This window comes from Phytophthora parasitica (assembly GCF_000247585.1).
Source record: "Phytophthora parasitica INRA-310 unplaced genomic scaffold supercont2.8, whole genome shotgun sequence".
NCBI classification, from domain to species: Eukaryota; Oomycota; class Peronosporomycetes; order Peronosporales; family Peronosporaceae; genus Phytophthora; species Phytophthora nicotianae.
The window spans coordinates 408165-429364 of record NW_008648994.1 but is presented as its reverse complement, the minus strand read 5'-3'; the positions used below and the strand labels follow the sequence as shown (position 1 = coordinate 429364).

Genomic DNA, 21200 nt, shown 5'->3' with positions numbered 1-21200 from the left:
TATGAAGCCTTGGCTGTGTGAGAACAGTACTTTCTGTAAGTACCTTGAATGCGACACTGTTCTACAAATTCAACCGGTAGAACACGGTAAGCCGCCGAATCTCTATTGTTCTACCGAATTCTACCGGTAGAGCGCGGTAACCCACTCAATTTCCTTCGCCCCGAACGGCAATGGGGACAGAGGAGCGCTACCCCGAGTGGTCTTTCACGGAGACGCTATCGCTGGACGATGTGGAGATCCGCGAGCGCCAACAGGTGGACGAGGACGGAGAGCTCTGCATCGTGTCCTACGCGCACGCGATCCAGGGCCGCGAGACGACAAAGATCACTTACAAGATGATCCGTAAAGTTTGCACTTATCTGGGCGTTCGCTACTATAAGAACCAGCCCAAGAACGTCATGTTGGAGATCATCGCACAGAAGAAACTCAAGGGCCAAGTACCCGAGAGCTACAGGAAGAAGCGGAAGGTGGCCGAGAGAGCGCGACCTGTATACACGTACCGGGATGAGAACAGGAACGAGAACCGAGATCCCACAGAGGAGTCTCACCCACCGGCCACCAACTCCAAGCGCCAACGGGTAGAGGCAGATGAGTCAAATGTCTCTACCGTCTCCGTTACCACCACCACCAACAGTGCCACTACCACGTCCTTCCATCTACTGGAACACCGGAACGAGAACAATGAGAACCGAGACTCCACAGAGGAGACTACAGAAGAGGCTCCATTGTCTATCAATACCAACCGCCAGCGCGTGGAGACTGGTGAAGCGAACGCCGCTACGATCCCAGTTATCACCACCACCAGTAGTGCTACCAACGCGTTCTTGCAGCCCTTGATACTAGCCGAGACGGACCAACGTCAATTGCCAGCCGACAATGGACCAGGGATCCCAACGACCCCGTCAGTACCGGAACCGCCCCGGATCTACGTGGAAATGTCACTGACCGACCGAGTTGATACGTTTAACTTACTGCGCCATATTCGTCAGCAGATCCAACATGTCGAAGATGAAATCGCCACCCAAACAACAAACAGCACGTCGCAGATGTCGACTATTAAGACGCAACGTCTGACTGAAGATTTACGCTTCTACCTTGCCGAGCGGCGATCACTCATCCAACAACTCGAAAACTCGAGATACATGTGAAAAGCGTACTTCAACGACAACATCCGTGAGATGGCCGTTTCCGAAATATAAAATGTCACGTTTTCTTAGGGTATTTTTTGAGAGAATTAGTTTGGCTGGACATCCTTTCGCTTCCCAGTCTTCTCAAGATGAAGCTGAACTGTGTGAACTCGAGTGACGCCTGACGTATAATATCAAGGTCGCACAAGACGCCAGCATTCGAGACGCGAAAAAGCAACATTAGCGTATTCGAAGAGGTGGCTTCGATGAAGCTGTTCGCCGCTAAAGACGAGCATGGACATTTTCTTCGTCTGAAGGCACATGGAAGAGCGAAGTTTGTCGGATGCATACATGTTTGTGATGACGTGTCTGTGAAATTCATTTTGTGTTGATCGGGATTGGCCCAGTTACTTCAAAGCAACCGTTGTATAACCAAGAGTATGCAGAAAACTACGAGAAACCATTGCAGACAGAAAGGGTCCATTATTACTGGGAAAAAAGATAATAACGATACATTGACATTGCATAGAGTGATAACCAAGCCTAATATACAGTAAATGTTGAGAAGTCAAGTTCAACTTGACGATGCGTATGCTGTTGTGGAAGCACCGGATAGAAACAACATATATTTATTCGTGATATGCCGTGCAATAGCCATCCGTGCTAAGCGTTGGCCTATGGAAAGTGTACTGTCCAACTTAAAGCGTCCGATTGGAGTGAAAGCAATTCGTTTGGCATGTGGCGCCACATAGAGAGCGTCTGCTATTATCCATTGAACAATCACCCGTTTCGAGTTTTTCCAGAAAGCATGGCTCGTACCATGTTGGATGAGATTAGGAATATTGTCTCCATGGCAACTGACGCTGTCGACGAAGAGATCAAAACGAAGCATTTGCTCTACAGTATATTCAAGCCTGTTGCAGCTGCTGCGCACCTGACAGTTATCGTCAGCTCAACACACTGCTTGAAAAGCAACAGAGATATCTTAGATATCACTGGAAATGCTGACTTCGTCCTACAGCTTGGTGATAAATACGTCTGTGTGATGCTAGCAAAGAAAGATATCAACCTAAATGGCGAAGGTAGCAGCGAGGACGACTTTGAATCAGGTGACGGTGACATTGTGAAACGTGAAGTAGAGAATGAACTAGCTCAAACTGTGATGGTTATGGAAATCATCAGTACTTACGCGACTAGGCGGTATCATTTCAAAATACCGAGAGTGGCGCTTTATTAACAATGACCGACTGCATGTGATGACACACGAGGACAAGTTGGTACGTTCCGAGAGCGGCATACCGAAGGTTGAAGACATGACACGCATCGCAGGAAAAGTTTTATGCAATGATCGAGGGGGGATTAAACGTGTCCGAAGGATCAATCAGGCCTAGCAAGATCACCATATCTCTTGTTATCCCGTTTTCCAATTTATAAAATCTCACAAGTGTCCCATAACCTGTCGTGTTCAATACTTTTTTTCCCGCTGTTTAGCTCAAAAGTCTTCCGCCCTTGAAGCCTCTAAATGGCGGGAACGCTGACTCGCTTCTTCGCGTCGGCGTCGAGCTCGGGAGCGTTCGCGAGCATCCGTGGCGACGCGCATCTATTGCAGACCTCGCAGACTTTATACGACCAGATATTGCCGTCTGCACCGGTCATCGGCGTGGACGAGAGCAATGCGCGTAGCAAGGAGAGCGAACCAGACAAGATCTGGGCCTTAGTGGCCGTTGTTGCCACAAGAATGACGCAGGAGGTCAAACAAGAGCAAGCGGAAGAAGAGCAATGCTCTACAAGTGTACAGACCAAGCTGGAGTGGCATCTAGTGGATCTACTGGCCGAGGCCGGTGTGGGATTGCAGGAATTCCTGCTCTACTTGACTAGTCTCTTTAACCGTTTGCTCTTGGAGCCGGAGCTTCTAGCAGCCACTACACTACTCAAAGAGGAGTTCACAATTGCCACTTTATTGTTCGAGAAGTACCGCGTGCTCTGGGAAGCGCTTGTACCCAAGAAGAGAACCCAATCGCTATTTCCTTCCGATCCCGAGCCAGAGAGCGACGCAGAGCAAAATACAGAGCTGAAGACACGCACACGACGCCGGAAACTCTTCGAAGGAGGCTGGTTGCTGTTTCTATTGGCCAAAAGAAGACTGGACGCGCACTATTCGGGTCTTGGACAGCTCTACCACTTACTATTAGCTACTCTACATTTGGTCCTTGCTAATGCTCAAGCGTCCCAAGCCACAGTAGAAGCGGAAGTAGCAGCGGCGTTGAGTGCCATGGGTGCACTGGGAGATGGCAAGGCGTCGCCTGTAAAATCTGGAGCAGGAGTGAAGACCAGTGCACAGATTCTGGAAGCTCTTTGTGCGGCTCCAAAAGTGGATCCCGCCGATGTTTCACGTGCATCGGAACATTTAGGACTGGTGCTACAACAATTAAGAGACGAGCAGGTGTTGCAGAAACCGGAAGACGAGCATAATGTGCTCAGTATGGCGCTGTTTAGCGATGACGTGCTGGAAGCCAATGTTGCCAGATTGTCGGACAAATACAAGGACGATTATCTCGATGGATGTGGGAAACTGGACGAACGGTTCTTCTTGGATGCTCGTATTCGACGCATAATTATGGGGGCGAGTGCTAATGCCCAAGCAGATAGTGGAGACAGCTCGGCTGATTCATCTGGCAGTCGTAGTACTGCGCGTACAATGTTGTCCCCGGTACGTCGCAATATGCTCGCTCGACGACGAGATAGTAATCCTACTACCCCAGCTACACGAGGAATGATGACACCGCCTCGCCATCGCCAACAAACATTCCCCGCTCGTGGACTTAACTCGCCGTTGATGCATTCCTGGCAGTGGCAAGGTTCGCCTGGAGGACCGCGTTTTGGTGTAAGCCCACGCCCATCACCGGGATCGATGCGCACACCGGTAACTGCAGCAGTGGAGACCAATAACTGGGTACGGGAAACGCTGTCGAGCACTATGTTGACGCCTGTGACGCCGCAGCTTTGTCGATTTTTCTCGGATTGTACAGTGGACCCAACGGAGAGAATCACCCGAGTTTTACATGAACACTCGGAGTTGCTACTATCCGCACGTAACACTGGTCGAGTGACAGCTGGGAGAGTGCGCTCAACGGCTACGTTGGTGATTGATGATCAGGAGGACGATGCCGATGAGAACGGAAATACTCGGAATGTACCGTTTCCATCAGGTGTGGACGACAGTTTAAGACGTACGAAAAATCTGACGATCGTGCTGTTTTACCGAGTGCTGGAGCCATTGCTACAGTCAGAGCGTGAGAGGTTACGCAACAATGATTTCTCCAAGCTACTGAACAACGAGGTCTTCCTTGCCACGTTGTTTGCGTGCAGTGCTGAGGTGGTACTCAAAGCGCACTCACTCATCACGATCTCGTACCCTTTCCTGCTTGAACATTTGCATGTGAATGCTTTCCACTTCGTTACAACAAGCGAAAGTTTTGTCAAGTATGCACCGAAGCTGCCTTCTGCGTTGAAGAAACACATGGGCGATGTTAAGAACCGCATATTGGACTCAGCCGTCTGGAGATCGGACTCGGCGCTTTATCAGCTGCTCAAAGCACCGTCAAGTGCTCCCAGTACACCAAGTTTGGCTGATCGATTGAACGGAGATGGAACTGCTACGTCAAGTCCAGTGGGTCATGCTCCGGTGCTTCGTCTCTTTTTCCGAATGGTGTTATCTCGAGCAGCTTCTAGGATTTACCAACTGTGCAACATATTGGGACTGGACTCAACAGATCAAAACCAGATCTGGACGGCTGTGAAGGAGTGCATCACGTCACACCAGTACTTATTGAGAGACCGCCATCTGGACTTGATCGTGTTGTGCAATATTTATGCGGTATGCAAGGTTTCGCGTGGACCGAATATCTCTCAAGCAGCGGCAACTATGTCTTTCAAGCGCTTGTTGGCATGCTACAAACAGCTGAATCGACAGACTCCTGGTAGCGGTGAAGGTGTGACGCATGGTATTCTTCTTGAAGACGAGAAGTCACGTGGAGACATTATCAAGTTTTACAATCGGTGCTACATTGCACCAATGAAGGTCTTTATTCTTCAATTCCAGTGTCACGAATCTCAAATGGCTGCAGCTGACGCGGTAGTGGCCGAGGCTTCTGGTACTCCCCAAACACTGACCCCAGGCTTCACTCCTCGACGAGAAGGTAGCAACGGCACTATGGGCTTATCAGCGTCTTCCTCCGATGCCGAAAGCATCGCCCGAGCAGCGTCAGAAGCTGTTCAAAAGCTCTTTCAAACACACAACAACTCCAGCTCAACGAACGATAGAAGCAGTGTGCTTCCGAGCACCCCACCGCGTCCAAATCGCCGTGGAATGCGATCCCCTTTTGTATCGTCTCCAGCCGTATCAGCGCTTCAGATGTTCACCTCAGCTGAAGTCCAAACGCTGCCTGTATCAATGAACCAGACGTCCCCAAAACGCGTCAAGTCCTCAAACGTCTTCATGTCTCCACTGCAACAAGTTCGCTTGGATCGACGTTCCGAACTCACTCCGCGCTCACACGCTCTGTATGCAATTGGCGAAAGTCCAGCACGGGTAAGTTTACGGAATTTATTTTATTTTATTTTTACTAATGTGTTTTTTTTTGTGCAGGATCTGGCGTTGATTAACCGCGCAGTTAACACGGCACCCGCAAATTTGCGACGTGTTCGTGCCCCGGATCTTGTCATGGATAGCGACACCGAACATGACGGCAATGATACTATTCCGATCCGTAAGAAACAGAAAACAGCATCATAGGAGACGTTCCCAAGTTGTAGTCGTGCTGCTGTGTAAATTATGCGTAATATGTTTTTTTTACTAAGGCTCCGGCAGGAATCACGGATGTTTCTGGAACAAAAATATTTTCGTTATCTAATGTGCTGCGGCTGTGACCCTTGTTGCCGACTTGTCTTTGGTGAAATACACTGTCAAGCTGCTCGCTTTGTTCACTCAATTTTTGCTTCAAAACACAAGAAGCCGCGATCTTAATGTTCTCCACGGTAGGAGGTGACCACGGTCCGCTTAAATGTTGGTGACTTCGACTTCAGGTTCGTCGCTTTCGCTGCTGTCCTGACCATTCAGAATCGGGTGAGTGATCTCGTCCTCGCTGCCCAATTCATCGGCCACGGGGTCAGCATCACTGGCGTTCAAACGACCACGCATTGCCGCGCCTTCCTGTAGCTGTCGCACGAGCCATCCTTCGTCTGCCATGGACAGGTTATCGAACGTATCACGAGTCGTGTCGTAAGCGAAACTAAACTCATCGAAGTGGGACTCGTCGTTGGCGTTCGCAACAGTAGAGGCCTTCTTTCCGTTCACAGCCTTGGGGTTTTCACCAATTGTTTCGTCCACGTTCATGTTGCGGAAATGTTCGTGAACATTCTGCATCAGCTCTTCCGTCGGTGGGATAAACGGCGGCTCGACCTCCTTCATCTCCAATTTCTCCCAGTCGATCGAAGCGAAGAACGGGTGTGCACGAACGCCGTCGATATCAATGCGTTCCGCAGGATCACGGACCAGCAATTTCTTCATCAAATCAATAGCATCCTCATCGATCGGCGGGTACTTGTCGTACTTGACGTCGGCAGTCTGAATTTTCTTGTACATCTGTGAAATGTTAGCGTCGAAGAATGGAGTGCTACCGGTCAGCATCTCGTACAGTAGCACACCGTAACTCCACCAATCCGCTTCCATGCCATACTGTGGCTTTTGCGTTAGCAGTTGCTCCGGAGCAATGTACGCAGGCGAGCCTGCTAGCGTTCCAGCCTGAGAGTAGTTGTGGCTTCCCGGTTCTCCTTCCAAACGCAGTTGTTTGGAAATACCGAAGTCAACAAGACGAATGTTGCCCGTCTTGTCCAGCATAATGTTGTCCGGCTTCAGATCGCGGTAGATAATACCATGCGCGTGCAGGTACGAGAGAGCAATCGCAAGTTCTGCGGCGTAGAAGCGAGCACGATCCACGGAAAAGCGTCGTCCACTGCTCGTCGACACGTTCGGGTCCATCTTCGAGGAATGCATATGCAAATACAGGTTTCCGCCCTTGTAGTAATCCATGCCGAGATACAACTTGGTCTGTGTCTGGAAGGCGAAGCGCAAGCACGTCAGGAACGGATGGCGAACTCCCGACAGAATACGCCGCTCCTTCAAAGCGCTCTCCGCTCCAGACTGCTTGTCGATAATCTTGATAGCGAAGTATTCGTCCGGGTTCAAGTGACGCTGTACAAGCACCACCGTACCGAAACCACCTTGGCCAAGCACACCCACCACGTCAAAGTCCGAGAAAGACAACGCCAGCGAACGTTTCGTGAGGCAATACTGATGGAAGCACGCCGGGTGCTCTGCAACAGCCATAGGGTTCGTCGTAACACGACGAGTCTTTGAAGCCGACGAACTGCGTTGACGGAACGACAGCACGACTCGAGAAATACGTCGAGCTGGGGTGAATGTGATCTGCAGTCCAAACTTGCCTTCCGTGGTGGATCCAGAGACCGTATTGATAAGACGATGGCCCGAGTACGAGAACGCGTGGTGGTCATCGTCGTCCGCCTTGTGCGCCACCTGCTCGTTCACATCCGTTGCCAATAAGTACTTGCTCACATACAGCGCCGCATAGTGCACGAATCCTTCGCGGCCATGGTAGATTCCCTTGAATACACACGAGGGCTGTGTGGTCTCGCGCGTCTCCATATCAAACAGCAGCTCCACGTCCTTGCTGAGTTGGCGTAGGAACGATGGCAACCGCTCGATGACGTTCTCAGATGACGTCGCGGTCAGAAGGTGCACTAGATCAGCCAAGAATTTCTCTGCAAGGTGCGTAGTAATCGACGATTCGAGCGACACAACCTCGTCTGCCGAGCGTGGAGTAGGCGTCGGCGGCACGTCGCCGCGCGGCCGTCCCTGTTGCAGTAGCGAGGCCTCTCTGGCCGTGGTATTGTGCAAGCTGAGCTGCATCATGTGCATCCACATTGCCTTCTCCACGGCCGAGGTGGCCACAAAGTGGATCAAGTTGCCATTCGTAGCCAGGAAGCTGAAGCCCAGCTCTTCGGGCTTCAGTTTGGAGCCGCCAAAGCCCGCAGAAGGAAGGGAGCTTAGGATCTGCTTGATAACCCAACGCCCGCGGTGCTGCTCCTTGGCCAGCGCATGATTCTTGGACTTGTAGACTGAGATCGTGCGGTTCTGCAGCGTGATATAACGCGGCGTCCAGCTCTTGACGATCTTGCGCTGCTTGTACAGATACCCTTCCCACTCCACCTCCTCGGCCGTGATGGTCTTAAGGTCGATGAGGTTGGGCGTGGACATGGTGCTACTGCTCTTGGGTCTGCTGCTTTTGCTGCTAGTCAAGGAGGCCGAGCCGAAGTTGGCCGTGAGATTGGAGCCGCTACTGCTGCTCGTGCCACGAGAGAGCGACGGCCGCCGACTGCGCGGTGTGCTGGACACGGTGCTGCCGTTGGTCGACGGGCCGCTGATACTGGACTTGCGACGGCTCGCACGCGCCGCGGCCGTGAGGCTCGAGGCCGACGAGTTGCGCGACATCATACGCGCCTCTAGCATGTGCGCCATCGTTCACCTGGGGAGTTTTATACTGTGCGGTCGATGCGGAATTGCAAGAGTGATGGTCCCTCGTCCACTGACGAAGAGACAATCGGAGAGGGGAATTGAATGAAACAGGTGACAACCCACAAAAAAAACTGAAAAAGTGTCGCGGTGAGTGCTTTTCTTTCCTTGCGTCTCGCGGACGCTCCTGGTGTTCTCTCTGGTCGCTCGCTCTTTTTGCTTTCTGGCAGGACGCGCCCAACAACACGGCGCGCTCACAGCTGGGGAGTGCTCTCCGCAAAGCCGAATCTCAGCGCTTTGTCTATTCTCCGGTTTTTACCGGTTTGTTGCAGTAGGGTCAGTTTCCACCAAAACCCTTTGTAAAACGATAGCGGTGATGTCAGGTATTAGTGCTGATTGGATACATTAAAACCGGTTTTACCGACTCTAAAAGATGCGTGTGGACCACAACGGTCGGAGCCATGTTTGCGTTCATTCTGTGGTACAATCAGTGATGGACACAGTCCGGTGGCGTGAGCCACCGCCTCTTTTTGCTTGTCACTCGAAACCGGCATCTGCCGTGCTGAACATGGTACAACCTTCGCTGCTGTAGATCAAGCCGATGTTAGCAGCGGCTGGTCACGAGGCCATCATACATGTACAATACTGTGCACATATATCAATACCTACTTGGTGCAAGACCACGCACCATGGATCACGGCATGGTCACCTGATTGCCGACTTGAATTGTATCAGATCGAGGGGATGGAGCAGTCGTACAAATGATGTACTGTATCCGAAGTGCGTGGCATGCCGAGTGATATTGATTTGCATCGCGCAGCAGAGTCTGCTGACTGTCGGTGACCGAGACCTCGTCAAGGTCGCCTTCAAGGTCACATTACGTATTGTTCTCTAGCAAACCGGCAAGAAGGGTCCCAGGATTCCTGGACAAGTTGCATTACAACCACAGTGTGGTCATTGCCGAGGTGCGCAGCAAAGGGATCAGATGCGCTGTGAGCGGCGTACCCGCGCAGTTTCTTCCTCTGCCCAGTGATCACCGCTCAGGACCTGAGTCAGGATGGCAGGCACGGCAGCCTTAAAGCTGAGCTTTACCGGTAAAACCAGCAGCGGCGGCGGGGCGACACGGAAGACTTCGGTAAAGAAAAAAAGCTTGCTGGCTGCAAGTTGCAGCAAATCGAGCGGGGCTCAAACAAATCCGGCTGTTGGTGACGAGGAAACGTGAAGGCAGATGGCTTCAATCAAGGGCTCTGCTTGATCAGCGGGGCTTTCCTGGTGACTTACAAGTTGCAATACAACGTGTATACAGCGACGAGAGCCGGAGGAGGCTGCATTAATTCTGTGCGTTGATACACAACACAGGCTCTGATATTTCGCGACGTGTGACGCGGCTTTTTTCGTTCCGAGTGAGCGAGATTCGCTATTGTCGCGTTGCTGGTCCGGTGTAGCCCTGGAGATCTCCAAAGCAGCGTAAAACTCGTTTTCAGTTCGCCCCCATTGCTCTGATCCTTTAATCCCAAGCTTTGAGATCTTTCCTCGGTCCTTATACCGTCGAAGACCGTCGCCACTGACCACCGGACGATTTTTTAATCAGTTGTTGAAGCTGTTTTAATCGAGAGAGGCGGAGCAGCATTGTTGAAGCTGTTGGTCAGCAAGAGAATGGCAACTTGAACATGCCACGTCATTTTTTCACGAGCATGTTGCATCAGATCGATCTCAACACGTTGTATCCCCTGCAGACTGAAGTATCTTCAAAGGATGCAACCTGTGCTTCGCTTCGAAAGCTTTTGCGGTTTATTTGAGCGAACTGGTAGAGGTTGGCACGAACCCTCCCGTTTGTTGCGCCGGTAGCAGGCAACACAAGAGCGAACTCGTTCCAGCTTCACGCTGCTGTAACTGCGGACCGAGAAGGGGTAGCCGAACGCTAGGCTTGGTCGATTTACCGCTACCTTTCTGGCCTTTGCTGATGATTGCCATCGATGTGGCACGAGGTGAGTTCACGGTGTCATTCTGCATTTCTGGGCGTTTGGCGTGCTTGACGAACTCTACACCCGGCGGCGTCGGGTGTGGAGACGTTGCCCAAACGACTGATGGAATTAACCGGCCCCAACGCGGCTTGGATTGACGTGTAGGGGGTTTCTGCAATCTTGAGGTGCCATCTCCCTTGTGAATCGCTAAAAGTCTTCTCGATTCAACAGCAACGCTTTGTGTCTTCTTCTGTGACTGGTATTCATCCAAAAAATTTTCTTGGTTTTGACTAGAGGTTAGCGTGCGCCGAGGAGTAGGAGGAGTTTTGCCTGGACGTTCCGGCATTGGGTAGATGCACGTCTGGGGTCGTAACGTAGTTGAGCGAGAGCTTTCGTGGTTGTTTTGGTTCGATACAACTTCACTTGAACACGATGCAACTCGTAAGCAAACGATGTGTGGACCTTGACGAGCTAGCAAGGCTTTCCGGATCCTCTTCCGTACCAGGTTACCTCGAATGAATGACTGCACCTTAACAGCGCTGGCGACTTTTTCGGATGCCTCTACTTGCTTTACAATAGTTGCGCGTGTAATTGCTCGACGTCGTTGCTGGTGGTGACGAAAAACCTTTTGGATGATCGTCGCGCTCGATTTTCTTCTCAAGATATGCGTAGTTTGAGGGGTTGATACTCGACGCGGCGGAGTCACTGGTTGCTGTGGAGGTGGACGTGGTGATGCTGGGGTACTCACGGAATAACTCACTGACTGCCTAGGTGACCTAGTGGGATGGGATTGAGAGAGCTTCTCTTGCTCCTCGAGTCGAGACTCGACTGAGTCGACTCGCGGATTGGAGTGAGGTGAGTCCTCTTTTGGATGGCGGATCTCCTTTGGATGGCTGATCGACAACCTTTCGTTTATATGCACTCTTGGCTTGGGTTCTTCGGGAGTGTGAACTATCCGTCGCATCGCTATCATCGTTTTCATCCGCTCGCGTTGTCTTCTAAACTTCTCCAGCTCCTCTGCAAACTTCTCCGCTCTTCGCTGACGTCTGCCCCTGAACATCGCTTGCAGGCGCATAACGACAACCAGCACTCCTAACATGTCCTTGATCGCCCCTGCTTGAGTCGGTAGTCTTGTAATGGTAGTGCGACGCATGTAGGTGGAGTGATCGGTGAACTCGTCCACTTCTGTAGGCAGAAGCATTTCAGTCTCAGTATTGTCAGCATGGGCTATACCCGTGCCATTGAGAGCGTTGAGGAGATCCATGGCCTGCTTTGCTTTGTCCTCGCGGATTTTTGCGTGATTGCGGACGCTAGCCACCCTCTTCGTGTTGATTTCAATGGTTTGCTATAAGTGCAAAACAGACGAACATGTCAGTACCGTGACTCACGAAATGTATCCCCTCGTTTCTTTCAAGCTCACCGCGATGTGGATTGTAAAATGCATCAGCTTTTGCTCGTCCTTGATCGAAAACCCTGTTTCAACCATCCCGTTGGCACTTTTGAACCTTTGCAGTCTCACTTCAGTGCTAAGCTCGTCCTTGATATCTTGCGGGGTTGAGGATCGCTCTGTCGTATCTAAACGATTCAAGAGCTGTTTATCCTCGTTAGTGAAAGCTCTAACATTCTATCGCAGGCAAATTGTAAGCCAAACCTGAATTACTGCAGCCACTCGATGGCTCAGGATGACCGGGGCACATAGGATCGACTCCACGTGCATGTCTTTCGGCACGTCATAGTCACGATGGAAAGCGCGATGCTACAGATAACAGTATAACATTGGATAATCTTACGCTGTTGTTAAAACTACGAGGCTTGGTTCGTACCGGATTGGATTCTTCCATGCGTAGGCATCGCCTCTGAAGGAAACAGGAGCTAACCATCCCCATAACGGGAGGAATACTCACCAGCGGTGATGTGGCCACATTTTCTTTCCTAAATCCAACCGCACTGCTCTTGCTCGCTTCACCTGGCTGCTCAATTGATGCATTTAATGGTTCACTGCCAGTGGCAGTCGGTTTGTCGTCTAGTGCAAGTGTCTCCTCCTTGTCATGGCAGTCCACGACGACTTGAGGTCTCAATAAGTTGGCAGCCTTGTCGTAGATGTACACAATGCACCGCTGCGCTGGGATCGAGCCTAGTACATCCGTAGCCGCTTGTGTAAGTGCATCCAGTAGAGACAAATCGCTGGCGTCCATAGCGAGAGCAGGAGGAACACTTCAACGTGCATGTAGCCATGTACTAAAAATTGCTACATGCAATTTTAGGACATGGCTACAGCGAGATTAGGGTATCTTTGCCAAATACTATGACCATCATAACGCTAGTGATGGAGGAGCTCCGTCATGTACACGGTGCGTTCGCTACTGTGGCTGGGTGTTGATTGCTATAGCTAACTGAAGGTCATTAGTGGAAGTGTGCTTGAAGCAGGAAAGCGTTGCTGACTACGAGCAAGTGGGTGCAGCCGTCGCGGAATATCTCGGTGCTACCCGCTCGCTTATCGCGAAAGGTGCGTTATGATTTGAACATTCCCATATGAAGGTTTAATGATGTCTATATGACACAGGCTCTATCGTATTACCTGTGGAGTTTGAGCTCGCAGCACATGTGGATCGGATCGATGTGACGGACTTTGATGGCGATGAGATCAATGAGACTGGCGTCCCGAAATCAGAAGCTCATTTGTTCGTGCATGTGTTCAAGCTCAGCGATGTAAGTAGCTGTACGTGCATTCACAAGATATGAATATACACTAAGATATGGTGCAGGAACCTCCTGCAGAGGAAACGGCAGACGACGAGGATGTCACGACTTGCCAGCAAACGATCCTTCCTGCTAGCAGCTTTGACGGACTTTGGGACTCGCTGATCTTCGACTCAGCAGTAAAGCGGAATGTGCTGGACTATGCTATGACTGCGATGCTATTCTCAGACTCCAAAGTGAACCCGCATATCATATCGTGGAATCGAGTTGTGTTGCTACACGGCCCACCGGGGACTGGCAAGACAAGTTTGTGTAAGGCACTGGCCCACAAACTAAGCATCCGTCTCTCATCTAGGTTGATAGCACATGTATTGACTTTGCTCGAGGGTTTTTATTGACTGGATCGGATGATGTAGGTACCCAAACGCAGTGCTGTTGGAGATCAATGCCCACAGCTTGTTCAGCAAGGTAAGAAGCGTCACTTACTGCGATTTTTCGAGTCGCTTAAGCATATTTTTTTTGTGATTCTTGTGATTGTTTCTATCTGTAGTGGTTTTCAGAGAGTGGGAAACTCGTGATGAAGCTTTTCCGTCAGATTCAGGAACTGGTAGAAGATGAAGAGTCATTGATTTGCGTGTTGATCGGTAAGCTTGCACATGCGAACTGAAGTGAGTTCGTTTAATAGTTATACTACTTACCTATGTAGATGAGGTGGAGTCACTCACGGCAGCGCGAAAATCTGCTTTAAGCGGATCAGAGCCGTCCGACGCTATTCGCGTGGTTAACGCGCTGCTTACGCAGTTGGATTCATTGAAGCGACACTCGAATGTGCTGATCCTTACCACGTCAAACATCACCGAGGCAATCGACGTGGCATTTGTCGACAGAGCTGACATCAAACAGTACGTAGAGCGATATGGCCGCTGCATGATCGGACGAGTTCGCTTATTATCATTGTCAGGTATATCGGACTTCCGTCGGGCCATGCGCGTTATGAAATTTTGCGGAGCTGCATTGAAGAACTTCGACGGGTGGGAATACTGAAGCCCAGTACGCAGCCTCTGTTTGCCTACCAAGAATTAATGAGAAGAAAAGCGTCGAGGAAGCGAATGGTGGACCAAATGACATGCCCGCCAGGTGGTGAAAATGGCAATGAAGACCTCGAATTGTCATTGGAGTTGCTACAGGCTGCAGAAATGGCCGAAGGGTTCAGTGGCCGAGCACTGCGCAAGCTGCCGTTCCAGGCACACGCTTTCTTTGTTCAGGTATGTTAAATAATTGGGATGGATGATGAACGAATTCTAACCTTTTACTTCGTATTTGTCTTAGACGCGAACTGCTACTGCTTCCGAGTTTATTCATCATCTGATGCAGACCATCCAGCGTGAAAAGGAGCAGAACCAACAATTAACGTTAGGATAGATCATAGAAGCAGTGTTCCTGTTCGGAAAGTAGCAGCAAAAGCAATAAAACTTCGTCGTTCCTCGAAAGCTAAATATTGTTAAATGGGAATGCAGCTCCACGTAGCACACTACAATTGGCCACTCGCTAGTCTTCTTCTTCTTCGTTCTCTATTCGTGTCCCTAGATCGGTGTGCCTTCTTGCCAACGTTTTCAATTCATCGCCTTTTAGTATCTCGGACGCGATCCACGACGCTGGTAGGCGTGGCTTCCTCCTTCGAGCTGCATCCGTCCAGCATCAGCCAAACGACTGCCACTTGACGACGACGTAGAGTTCACCAACTTTCCATCTCGATACTCCTCCGTCACAGTCTCCGTGCGTCCGTCAGCACCCGTAGTCGTCATCGTCTTCTGCGTGATCACATGACCATTTCGATCCGTGAAAGTCGACGACGACGAGCTCGAACTCGTAGAATAAAAGTCACCTGATCCTCCCATGTCTCCAAATCCATCGCTAAAGAACGAACTCATCATGGGCATGCCCGTATTACCGAATCCTCTGCCCATATTCATCCCTCCGAGGCCCATAGACCCAAAGAAATCATCGTCAAACACTCCACGGCGCTGCGACCCTCGATGCTGCCCAAAGAATGCTTCAAATGGGTCCTGACCTCCAAAAAAGGCGTCAAAAATGTCGCGAGCGTGCTGCGTCGAAAAGCCTCTATAGCCACTAAACCCGAAATGTTCATCGTGAGCCGGAGCTGCCCCATCCAGCCCCGATTTGCCATATTTCTCATAAACTTTCCTCTTCTCCGGGTCGCTCAGCACCTCGTACGCCTCGCTGATCTTCTTGAAAAACTCCTCGGCGCGTGGACTCGAGCGGTTCTTGTCCGGGTGCCACTGCACTGCCAGTTTCCTGTACGCACGCTTGACGTCGGACGCTGACGCGGAGCGCGGCAGGTTCAACACCTCGAAGTAGTCATCTGATTCCAAGTGGGTCTCCATCTGATTCTTCTCTTCTACTTCCTCCTCTTCGGTAAGGTCAATAACGAGCGACTGCTGCTGGGCTGGCACTTTACTCCGTCTCGGGGTGGAACGCTGGCACTTGGCAGCTTTGGTCGAGCCTGACGGTTGCCCAGACATTTTCATACTGAAGATCGCATTGGTCAACGAAGCGACGTTCTAGAATTCCTTACAAACATCAAGTTTATTAACCGGTTAACATTGTGTTGAACCGGTCTCATGTTGAAGTGAAGCAGTACATAACGTGCACATCAACTTGGCCAGTATCCAAATCATTTTGGACGAAATGAGACTGGAGGTGTTGGTGGTTGCGCTATGGTGCGCTTTCGTTGTTGTGTATGCGGACGAAATCTTTGAGTTCTATGGGGATTCGCACTACGAGTTCGGGAGACAAATGGGACTGCGCTTCCGGGACAAAATTCAGGACCGGATGCGGCTCAACACGAAGCTACAAAATCTGCTGCTGCCGTTTGCGAAGACGTCGACGGGACGCAAACTGCTGGATCGGTATCTACTAACGCACAGAGCGACGTTCCCCGTGGGTGTCTGAATTTGCAAATTATTTCGTGGTTAAATAATGGGTTTTAATTGGAGTTTATTAACGTTGCTGTGGATTATAGCAATACTTTGAGGAGCTGGAAGGTGTGGCGGAAGGCAGCGACGTTCCATTCGAGACAATTTTCATTGAGAATATTGTGGAGGAGTTTTCCAACTCGATTCCTCCGAGTTTCCAGAATAAACTGTTCCCGACTGAAGCGCGTCACCCGATCTTGAGATGCTCAGATATCGTGCTGACGAGCCCAGAAATCCACGTGGTGGCGCATAATGAGGATAGTGGGGAGATGGATGTAAACCGCACGGCAATCGTTATTGCAAAGATTGGGAACGAACCCAAGTTTGTGGCGTATACGTATCTGAGGGATCTTCCATCCGGGGCGTTTGGATTCAATGAGAACGGCGTCGCGTTCACACTCAATTGTACGTAGCGAATAATATTTTCTGTATAAAATAACTCTGATCGGTGTTTTCTAGTTGTCCAGCCTTCCGAGATATTTGTCGGTGGACTTGGACGAGGATTCATATCGCGCGACCTATTGACAGCGAAGAACGCCAATGACGCGACTTCAATTATCACTCGAGAGGGTCAAGCTGCTGTGCACAACTTCCAGTTGATGGATGTTCGAGCCAAGCGTGTGTGGAATATCGAGGTGGCGTCGTTCAACCGTCATCTAATCTACAAGTTCAAGGACGAAGGAAGCGCTGTATCGGCGTTCTTCCATGCCAATCAGTACCAACGGCTTCAGATTGCGCAGCCGCCGTATCAGAGTAGTCTCCATCGACTGCATCGCTACAGTGAGTTGACCCCCCCTAAGACAATTGAGGAGGCGCTGGTGGTTCTCGGAGACCAGGAAGATCGATCATGGCCGGTATTCCATGATTCTCTGTTCCATGCGAAGGGTGACTTATCTGGCTGGACACTCACGACCATTGTCTTTGATCTGGACAAAGGGAACGCTGTGTCATTTTTGGGCAACCCCGCATATCATCGTCAAAATCTCGTACAGTGGTGCACCTCATTTTCGACACCGGTATGCCTCTATAACCTTCATAATTTGATGATTACGCTCAGTGCTTTGCGCAAATCGTTTGCCCATCACCGTTGGCTGAATTAACCTCAATGGTTTTCCCGGAGGGATGACACGTCGCGCCGCAGCGACCTCACTCTACCGAACAGACGAGTAAATACTGAAGCTTACTTTATTTTTTGCTGTATCATACCATGGCACGTCGCCCCTCCGCCTATTCTACGCTAAGTCTCGCTGACAAGCAGAGGCGAAAACAATAAACCAGACGATATTTAGAAACTGCTGGAGTCTCAGCGGAATATCGTGTAAAAGATGGGCTGATATTTATACTTAATTAACGTAATAAAAAACAGTACAATTGGCCCATCTGCGTTCCTGCATAAATTTTCGCCGTTGGCAGACTCTATATGGTCCACCCTGTCGAAAACGAGGTGCACCACTGTATGGGACCTTTTCAATTTGACAGTACTGCCACCAGGAACCAGTGAAAGTCTATGAAATTTTTTTTCGTCACGCAAATCACGCAAAGGAGGTTATCGAGAACAGCTGTGTAAAAATCATGGTGATGACCACCTGGTGATCTGTGAAAACTGTCCTAGATATACTTCTGATCTTCGTGTTTACATCGCTAATGGGGTGCTTTCGAGGCCGCAATCACAACCCGCTCATCACATAACGGCAAATACTGTTGTTTCGACTAAAACCGGTCGAGAGGTATCGGCTACGAACGATTTTTCACTGGTATCAATTGAGCATCATGCGCCTCAGCTACTTTTGTTGTCTGGAAGTGTCATCCTAGCAGCGATAGTTAAGGGTCTTCCTGATGGGCAGAGCAAGACTCCGACGCCAAACGTTCACGTTGAATTCACCACCGCCGACGGCAAGAATGACACGAAAACAGTGGTAATAATGCTACCAGCTGAAGATTTCGACGATATTCAACAATATACTGGTGGATCTGCTGCAACGGAGGAGAGAGTGTCGCTGAGTCCATGGATACGAAAAGCGGTGGAGGCTTTCGTGAAGAAACCGCTGCATTTTCTGGTGGCTTTGATAAACATTCGGGGTTGGTCTTCTGGCGGTGCATGTGGTCTTTTAGAAGTTGCTGTTATATACTGAAGTAGATGATGCGATCTCACTAGAACAGAGCATTTCAAAGTAAATAAAACGAAGCGATTGTTCAGCTGGATACCGAGCGAAATACTTAGCCTATCACCAGTGCCTGGTATATGCTTGTCGTTGTTCTCAGATAGTAGTAATCTTATTGTCTTCATCCATGGCGGGAACAACCGCTGCACCGGCACTGAGTTGTTGATACTGACGCTAGTTGTGGTGAAGGACGCTTCTCGGCGCGTTGAGCAGCCCCTGAAGCCCAGTCAGATTCTTCCTGCTTCGAAAACCGCAACAGGGATGCCCCCAGAGCTCGAGACGAAGGACGTTGCTGACCAAGGTATATGCGAGCGAGTAGTGCCGTCGCTGGTATAGACGGCTTCACAAGAAAATAGAAGGCCACTCTTATCATCACCATCCTTACATTTGATGACGATTGCCGTAGTGTAACCAATGATTACGTGCGATAATATCCTTCCGAGTACTTTGTTTACAGTGAATAACGCAGTTCATTCCACAATTCACTTCGAGTCGTTAAGAAGATCAGTTTGGAGCTCTGTATCCATCCAATACCTTGCGCCTCAGCCACATTTTACTAGCAGCAGTCGGAATCCTTGTTGTGACCGTCGATGGCCTCGCCGGTGAAAGAAATAATATTCCTGCGCCAAACGTCCAGGTGGAATCTACCACTGTGAAGGAAACGAACGACACTATGGCGGGGAATACTACGGCGGGGATAACGGTTCTGCCGTCCGTTGATACCGACGATGCTCAGCAAGGTGCTGGCGGATCTGCCGTGAAGGAGGAGAGATCGCTGCGTGCGACGACGAAGTTCGGGTGGGTGAAAGATGCAGCAAAGGCTTTCAAGAAGAATCCTCGGGGTTTCTTGAATTTTTTTAATTTCTTTCGCAAGCAGTATTAGTGGTTGGTCAAGGAACGTTAGATCAACACGTGCTACCATGTTTCGAAGCACACAAACATGGAGTAGGGTTTCAAGTACATTGCAGCTTGAAGCACGGCAAGAGGACAGCAATTTCGCCTCGATATCTCGTTAATGGCCACCATTTGAATGTTCGTTGTCTTGAGGTGATATTTAATCGCTGGTCCTGCATTTAACTGCTATTTGACGTTACATTTGCCTACTCTGCTGGTTAGAATTGGTGGCGACCTGCTGGCCTAGGGGGGCATTTTAGGGTGTAGATGAAGTGGTATGATCAGTGTTGAGCTTGTTCGCGAGCAATGCGTGTCAACTAATCACCAAGTTTGCCAACGCAAGCTTCAAGAACAGGTGAAACAGGTCGGTGTTCGAGAATCAAGTGAACTACGTTGTATCGTGTCTGCGTAACGGTAGCTTCAAATGATGAACGAATCAAGCCAGAATTTGGATGATTCCGGATTTCATTATTGCTTTTAGGACATCAGGGCGATTAGGATTTGCGTATTTAGAATATTTTAGCGTTTAGGATGTGCTAAAATATTCTAAATACACAAATCCTAATTGTCCTGATGTCCTAGAAAACGATTCTCTCACTTGGGGGTTCTATGTGCGACTCACCGAGTACACGCAAAAATATCCTATGGTGTTTTGGGCAACTTCCGTTTGATAAATCCCAAACATAACAATTATTTGCAATAGCGACTTCAATTATTATTTGAGCGTTTCTATATCTGATAAAGATTTGACGCTGGTCGATCAGTGCATGAGCATATCTTTTACAGTAGAAGCTCTCTCTTCTGTAAGACAGATAGCACGAAATAAAGAGAATTAATAAGAGAATATTTAGTGGCCTGGAGCGAAATGCACTAAGAAGATTCGCCCTATCAGCAGTGAAAGCACACGCTTGTTAATTATTCTCAGATAGTGGTAATCTTAATGTCTTCATCCATGGCGGAAACAACCGCTGCACCTGCACTGAGTTGCTGATACTGATGCCAGTTGTGGTGAAGGATGCAACGCTTCTCTGCTCGCTCGGCAGCCCCTGAAACCCAGTCAGATTCTTCCTGCTTCGAAAACCGTAACAGGGATGCCCCCAGAGCTCGAGACGGAGGACGTTGCTGACCAAGGTACATGCGAGCGAGCAGTGCCGCCGCTGGATGCGCCTGCTGACCAACATCTCGGAACCACTTCAGGATATTCACGTGGTGATACAGCTTCAGCAGGTTGTACTGGCCCTTGTCGAACAAGTCTGCTCCCTCGGTTGCAAGAGTGTCCCACGCGACATACACTTGTTGCCATTCACGCCACGCACGAGCCTCGTCCTCAGCCACAGCATCACTTGAACGTTTCCCACTGCTCGTAGTCGACGCAGCAGCAGGCGGCTGGTTCTTTGGTCCATCAACCATCAATAGTGAACTCATTTCGTCGTCGTCTTCATCTTCTTCCACCTCTTCTTCAGTACTTGAGCTAGCATCACTCGGTCGAGCTGCAAGCAACTGGAAAACCACGCGATGCTCCTGACGCAAAGCTTCTTGAGCGCGACGGAACACACGACTGTCCGAGACGAGATTGACAGCCTTAGAGCTGATACGGGGATCCAGTAGCATGGCTTTGATTTCATCATCAACTTCAGACGAGGTCGTTGGAGTCGAAAAATGCTGCGTGATCAGCTGACGGAGCTGCTCGAGACATTGACGGCCTGTCGGAGTAAACAAGTCCACACGTTTGGCTTTACGACGCGCAGTACGCTTCACTGGGGAAG

General features: G+C 50.0%; 9 protein-coding genes across 10 annotated transcripts; 5 read left to right on the top strand and 4 right to left on the bottom strand.

Annotated features, from left to right (window-relative positions):
* Positions 1 to 81: 81 nt before the first annotated feature.
* Positions 82 to 1697, top strand: PPTG_05756 (hypothetical protein). Its single transcript, XM_008899474.1, has one exon. The coding sequence runs from the start codon at positions 171 to 173 to the stop codon at positions 1146 to 1148; it is 978 nt and encodes a 325-aa protein (XP_008897722.1). The 5' UTR covers positions 82 to 170; the 3' UTR covers positions 1149 to 1697.
* Positions 1698 to 1935: 238 nt separating this feature from the next.
* Positions 1936 to 2364, top strand: PPTG_05755 (hypothetical protein; the record flags this gene model as incomplete). The annotated part of the gene is made up of 1 exon (XM_008899473.1): positions 1936 to 2364. One exon carries the CDS (start codon positions 1936 to 1938, stop codon positions 2362 to 2364), a length of 429 nt encoding a protein of 142 aa, XP_008897721.1.
* Positions 2365 to 2616: 252 nt separating this feature from the next.
* On the top strand, positions 2617 to 6020 carry PPTG_05754 (hypothetical protein). The gene is made up of 2 exons (XM_008899472.1): positions 2617 to 5718; positions 5776 to 6020. The coding sequence occupies exons 1-2, from the start codon at positions 2650 to 2652 to the stop codon at positions 5920 to 5922; spliced, it is 3216 nt and encodes a 1071-aa protein (XP_008897720.1). The 5' UTR covers positions 2617 to 2649; the 3' UTR covers positions 5923 to 6020.
* On the bottom strand, positions 5677 to 9460 carry PPTG_05753 (AGC protein kinase). Its single transcript, XM_008899471.1, has 3 exons — positions 9388 to 9460; positions 9144 to 9304; positions 5677 to 9073 (listed from the first exon to the last, which is right to left on the bottom strand). Exon 3 carries the CDS (start codon positions 8722 to 8724, stop codon positions 6187 to 6189), a length of 2538 nt encoding a protein of 845 aa, XP_008897719.1. The 5' UTR covers positions 8725 to 9073; positions 9144 to 9304; positions 9388 to 9460; the 3' UTR covers positions 5677 to 6186.
* Positions 9461 to 10509: 1049 nt separating this feature from the next.
* On the bottom strand, positions 10510 to 12877 carry PPTG_05752 (hypothetical protein; the record flags this gene model as incomplete). The annotated part of the gene is made up of 4 exons (XM_008899470.1): positions 10510 to 12027; positions 12103 to 12273; positions 12334 to 12438; positions 12506 to 12877. The coding sequence occupies 4 exons, from the start codon at positions 12875 to 12877 to the stop codon at positions 10510 to 10512; spliced, it is 2166 nt and encodes a 721-aa protein (XP_008897718.1).
* Positions 12878 to 12967: 90 nt separating this feature from the next.
* On the top strand, positions 12968 to 14873 carry PPTG_05751. 2 transcript variants are annotated; one of them, XM_008899468.1, is made up of 9 exons: positions 12968 to 13033; positions 13090 to 13188; positions 13246 to 13391; positions 13448 to 13737; positions 13799 to 13850; positions 13933 to 14026; positions 14089 to 14284; positions 14344 to 14647; positions 14712 to 14873. In XM_008899468.1, exons 1-9 carry the CDS (start codon positions 12988 to 12990, stop codon positions 14802 to 14804), a joined length of 1320 nt encoding a protein of 439 aa, XP_008897716.1. In that variant the 5' UTR covers positions 12968 to 12987; the 3' UTR covers positions 14805 to 14873. The 2 variants fall into 2 exon arrangements, with proteins under 2 accessions (XP_008897716.1, XP_008897717.1); XM_008899469.1 differs by having other exon boundaries at positions 14089 to 14647.
* On the bottom strand, positions 14264 to 15925 carry PPTG_05750 (hypothetical protein; the record flags this gene model as incomplete). The annotated part of the gene is made up of 1 exon (XM_008899467.1): positions 14264 to 15925. The coding sequence occupies one exon, from the start codon at positions 15923 to 15925 to the stop codon at positions 15011 to 15013; it is 915 nt and encodes a 304-aa protein (XP_008897715.1). The 3' UTR covers positions 14264 to 15010.
* Positions 15926 to 16080: 155 nt separating this feature from the next.
* Positions 16081 to 17504, top strand: PPTG_05749 (hypothetical protein; the record flags this gene model as incomplete). The annotated part of the gene is made up of 4 exons (XM_008899466.1): positions 16081 to 16343; positions 16426 to 16783; positions 16838 to 17394; positions 17436 to 17504. The coding sequence occupies exons 1-4, from the start codon at positions 16092 to 16094 to the stop codon at positions 17502 to 17504; spliced, it is 1236 nt and encodes a 411-aa protein (XP_008897714.1). The 5' UTR covers positions 16081 to 16091.
* Positions 17505 to 20355: 2851 nt separating this feature from the next.
* Positions 20356 to 21132, bottom strand: PPTG_05748 (hypothetical protein; the record flags this gene model as incomplete). The annotated part of the gene is made up of 1 exon (XM_008899465.1): positions 20356 to 21132. The coding sequence occupies exon 1, from the start codon at positions 21043 to 21045 to the stop codon at positions 20356 to 20358; it is 690 nt and encodes a 229-aa protein (XP_008897713.1). The 5' UTR covers positions 21046 to 21132.
* Positions 21133 to 21200: the final 68 nt, after the last annotated feature.

Excerpts from the sequence above, each read along its gene's own strand:
- PPTG_05754 (XM_008899472.1), top strand. The coding sequence starts at position 2,650 with ATGGCGGGAACGCTGACTCGCTTCTTCGCGTCGGCGTCGAGCTCGGGA. Across the intron at positions 5,719-5,775 it reads TTGGCGAAAGTCCAGCACGG|GATCTGGCGTTGATTAACCG; the intron begins GTAAGTTTACGG and ends TTTTTTGTGCAG.
- PPTG_05753 (XM_008899471.1), bottom strand. The coding sequence starts at position 8,724 with ATGGCGCACATGCTAGAGGCGCGTATGATGTCGCGCAACTCGTCGGCC.
- PPTG_05756 (XM_008899474.1), top strand. The coding sequence starts at position 171 with ATGGGGACAGAGGAGCGCTACCCCGAGTGGTCTTTCACGGAGACGCTA.
- PPTG_05751 (XM_008899468.1), top strand. The coding sequence starts at position 12,988 with ATGACCATCATAACGCTAGTGATGGAGGAGCTCCGTCATGTACACG. Across the intron at positions 13,392-13,447 it reads ATGTGTTCAAGCTCAGCGAT|GAACCTCCTGCAGAGGAAAC; the intron begins GTAAGTAGCTGT and ends GATATGGTGCAG. Across the intron at positions 13,851-13,932 it reads CCCACAGCTTGTTCAGCAAG|TGGTTTTCAGAGAGTGGGAA; the intron begins GTAAGAAGCGTC and ends TTCTATCTGTAG.